This window comes from Echinops telfairi, unplaced genomic scaffold, assembly GCF_000313985.2.
Source record: "Echinops telfairi isolate 266 unplaced genomic scaffold, ASM31398v2 ScPeMD7_7417;HRSCAF=8455, whole genome shotgun sequence".
NCBI lineage: Eukaryota > Metazoa > Chordata > Mammalia > Afrosoricida > Tenrecidae > Echinops > Echinops telfairi.
In genome coordinates, this window is record NW_022111317.1 from 4499278 (window position 1) to 4503267 (window position 3990).

The 3990-nt window shown below is 63.4% G+C and overlaps 1 protein-coding gene across 1 annotated transcript in view; it reads left to right on the forward strand.

Moving 5' to 3' along the window:
• Positions 1–2862, forward strand: part of CD248 (CD248 molecule) — a 4915-nt gene extending 2053 nt beyond the window's left edge. Inside the window, exon 2 of the mRNA XM_045297158.1 lies at positions 6–2862. Coding sequence (XP_045153093.1) covers positions 6–2615 — 2610 coding nt within the window. The 3' untranslated portion in view covers positions 2616–2862. The remainder of the gene's footprint in view (positions 1–5) is intronic.
• Positions 2863–3990: the final 1128 nt, after the last annotated feature.

Consider the following 3990-nt stretch of genomic DNA (forward strand, 5'->3'; position numbering starts at 1 on the left):
CCGAGTCCCGCGCCGCCTGCGACCGGAGCAGCTGCTACGCGCTCTTCCCCCAGCGCAGCAGCTTCCTGGCGGCCTGGCAGTCCTGCCGCAAGCTGGGGGGCAACCTGGCCACGCCGCGGACTCACAAGGAGGCGCAGAAAGTGCACAATCTGGTGGGCGCGGGCCCCGCCAGCCAGCTGCTGTGGATCGGGCTCCAGCGCCTGGCGCGGCATTGCCAACCGCAGCGACCCCTGCGCGGCTTCACGTGGACCACCGGCGACCAGCTCACGGCCTTCACCAACTGGGCCTTGCCGCCCTCGAACGGGCCCTGCCGGGCCCAGCGCTGCGTCGCCCTGGAGTGGAGCGGCGCGCACCGCTGGCTGGAGGGCTCGTGCACGCTGGCCCTCGATGGTTACCTGTGCCAGTTCGGCTTCAAAGACGCCTGCCCTGCGCTCCAGGAGGAGGCGGGCCAAGCCGAGGCAATCGTCTACACCACGCCCTTCCACCTGGTCTCCACCGCCTTCAAGTGGCTGCCCTTCGGCTCCGTGGCTTCGGTGCAGTGCGAGACAGGCAGCGGCGCCTCCTTGCTCTGTGTAGAGCGGCCCGAGGGCGGTGTGGGCTGGTCGCAGCGTCCGCCGCTGTGCGCCAACACCGGCTGTGCCCGGGACAACGGGGGCTGTGAGCACCAGTGCGTGGAGGAGGAGGACGGGAGCCTGTCCTGCCGCTGCTCTAAGGGCTTCCAGCTGGCAGCCGATGGGCGCAGCTGCGAGGAGGACCTATGTGCCAAGGACCCTTGCGAGCATCTGTGTGAGCTGGGAGGGCCACAGGGCTACAGCTGCCGCTGTTACCTGGGTTACCGGCCAGCTGAGGATGACCCACACCGCTGCGTGGACACGGACGAGTGCCTGACTGTAGGGGTGTGCCAGGAGATGTGTGTCAACCACTTAGGGGGCTTCGCGTGCTACTGCAGCGAGGGCCACCAGCTGGGGGTAGACAGGATCAGCTGCAGCCCTGTGGGTGCCATGGGAACCCAGGCTTCTCCAGAGCTTGGGGAGGAGCTGCTGGATGAAGTCGGTGGGGAGCTGCTACAGCGAGTTGAAGAGGAAGAAGAGGAGGAGGAAGAGGAAGAAGAGGAGGAGGAGGACGAGAACAGAGATGAAGCTGGGGAGGCCTTTTATGGGGCCTGGACCGCCATGCCAGACATGCCATGGATGGAGCCCACGGGACTGAATGGCTTCCACCCGGATGACAGACCCAGTTTCCCAGGGGCACCTGAACCACAGAGGCCCCAGCCAGAGCCCAGCTGGACGCCCCCACTCAGTGCCCCCCGAATCTCCTTCCACCCTGCTGTGCTCCCTGTCACTCAGCCGCTGGTGATCTCTGCCACACGCCCCGCACTGCCTTCCGCTCCCCAGCCCCCCAGGATCTCTGCCACGCGCCAAGCACGGCCCCCTGTCCCCTGGCCCCCTGTGATCCCTGCCATGCACCCAGCTTTGCCTCCTGACCGCCAATTCCCTGGAATCTCAGCCAGCTATCCAGATCTGCTCCCTGCCCGCCAGACCCCCATTAGCTCTGCAACCCATTCAGCATGGGCTCCTGCACCCCAGCCCCCCATTTTCTCTGCCACACGCCCATCCCTGGCGTCTTCCCATCAGCCCCCCATAATCGCTTTGTCCCCCAATAGCCAATACCCTGGAATTTCAGCCAGCTATCCAGATCTGCTCCCTGCCCACCGGCCCCCCATTCGCTCTGCCACACGCCCATCCCTGGCTTCTTCCCATCAGCCCCCCAGGACCCCTACCATACACCCAGCTTTGTCCACTGACCACCAACTCCCTGGAATCTCAGCCAGCTATCCAGATCTGCTCCCTGCCCGCCAGATCCCCATTAGCTCTGCCACTCACTCAGCACAGCCCCCTGCACCCCAGCACCCCATTATCTCTGCCAAACATCCAGAACTGTCTCCTGCCCACCAATTCCCTGTGGCCCAAGACAGCAAGGTCACTGAAACCCAGACCACTACACATTTGCCTCCAAGTCCCAATAACCAGGCCCCTCTGGTCATCACCCCCAGTGCCCATCAACCCCCTCAAACTCCTGATCTTCTGGTGGTCAGAGCCCAGACCACCCAGCTTGCTGTTGCTCCAGCTGCTCAGTCCCCTCTGGTCACCACTCCCAGGCCCCCAGTGCCCTCTGTGTCTGCTGCTACCCAACCCCCAGCCCTCTCCACCTCCCTACCCCCTCAAAGCTCCACTAACCTAACCTCATCCACTAGCCCGTCACACCCCCATTCCAAAGCCCACCATATCCCAAGAGAAGGTACCTCTGACCCCAAGCTGGCCTTCCAGCTGCCCACAGCAGCTCCTACAGACCTGGAGGAGGCCAGTCTGGCCGGTCACAACCTAAGGGATGACCGGTGGCTGTTGGTGGCCCTGCTGGTGCCAACGTGTGTCTTCTCCGTGGTCCTACTTGCACTGGGCATTGTGTACTGCACCCGCTGTGGTGCCCATGCACCTAACAAGCGTGTCACTGACTGCTACCGCTGGGTCACCCATGCCGGGGTCAAGAACTCAACGGAACCCATGCCCCCCCGGGGCAGTCTCCCAGGGGTGCCGACCTGCAGAACCAGCGTGTGATGGGGTACAGCCACCCTCTGCAGGGCTGGAGGAAGAGTATGCTCTGAACACATGGCTGAGGCTGCACCAGGGACCCATGGGGGCCACCCAGCCGGACAGAGGGCTGCCTGCTCACCCCGCCCAGCCACACGTTGCTCTCCATCAGCAAGAACTTGATTCCAAGGAGCTCTGCTCCCGGCCCCTTGCTCGCGAAAGAAGAGAGGCTAAGGCCCCAAGACCTCAGGGGGTGGGTGATGGGTCTTCTCCAATAAATGGGGTGCGAACCTCACCCAAAGCTCCTGGCCCCAATGATGCCCGAGGGAAGGGACTGAGGAAGGCGTGTGGCTGGTCCCTAAGGAGGGAAGGTAAGACCCTTTAGGGGACGGAATGCTTCAGAGATTCTTGGGAGAATAGAAGCCAGCTGCATAGTGTTGCCCAAGGTCACGTTGTGAGCCCAGGGGCAGTTTTGGCATGGGCACAATCCAGTATCTCTTCTTTTTAAAAATTTTACCAGACCCCCCAAAAGGTGGAGATAAATCTGGGGGAGGTTCTGGAATAAGGGCCTGCAGTCAAACTGGGGTTTAGAGGCCAAAGACGGGCTCTGGACCTGGGGATGATGGGGGCATGAGGGGCCATAGTGGCTTCTGGGACCTGTCTCCCCATCTCTGCAGATGCCCGGTAGTGGAGGCAGGGATTCAGACACGGAGGATGTGGCTATGCCCCATGGGAACCTGGAAGCCTCCACCTCCTGCTCCTGAAAAGGGGTGGGGTGCAGGGAGCAGAGAACCCAGAATAAATGCCCTAGTGTGGGCACCCACCTCCACCTCCCCTCTGGGGCACACTTTGCTCTCCTCGGGGTGTGCTGGAAGTGGCGGGGGATAGAGAGAGCCTGGGAGACCTCAGCTGAGTCAGAGTTCAGGCTGCTCCGGGCTGAGGTGTCCAGAGAACTGGAAGAGGAGGGGGTGCTCAAAGAGCCAGCCTGGGGGGACCCGGCAGCTTCCCTCCCCAGCCCGGACGCACAGTCTTGGGAATCGAGGCAGACCGGGGCGGGGGAGGCGCTGGTTCCTGCCACCCCTGTAATTTTTCAGTTGCAGTCTCTCTGGGCCTCTAATTAAGACGGGGCAGGGCCGTCACGACCACCCGGACTGGCGAGGAGGGGCACCCCCTTGCCTTCCCAGAGTCACCCTCTGGCCTTAGGAGCCAGGCTGGGACTGGAAGGTTTGGGCTGGGCCTCAAGAGACCAGGAGAGGAGGGGCCGGCGCTGCCGAAGAACCAGGGGGCCGCGGACGAGGGCGGAGGGAGCGCTGCGCACCGCCCCCCCCCCGCCCAGGCCCCCAGCTCTCACGTTCCCTAACTCAAACCAGACGCCTCGACCAGCTCTGCCCAAGCCCTTAAC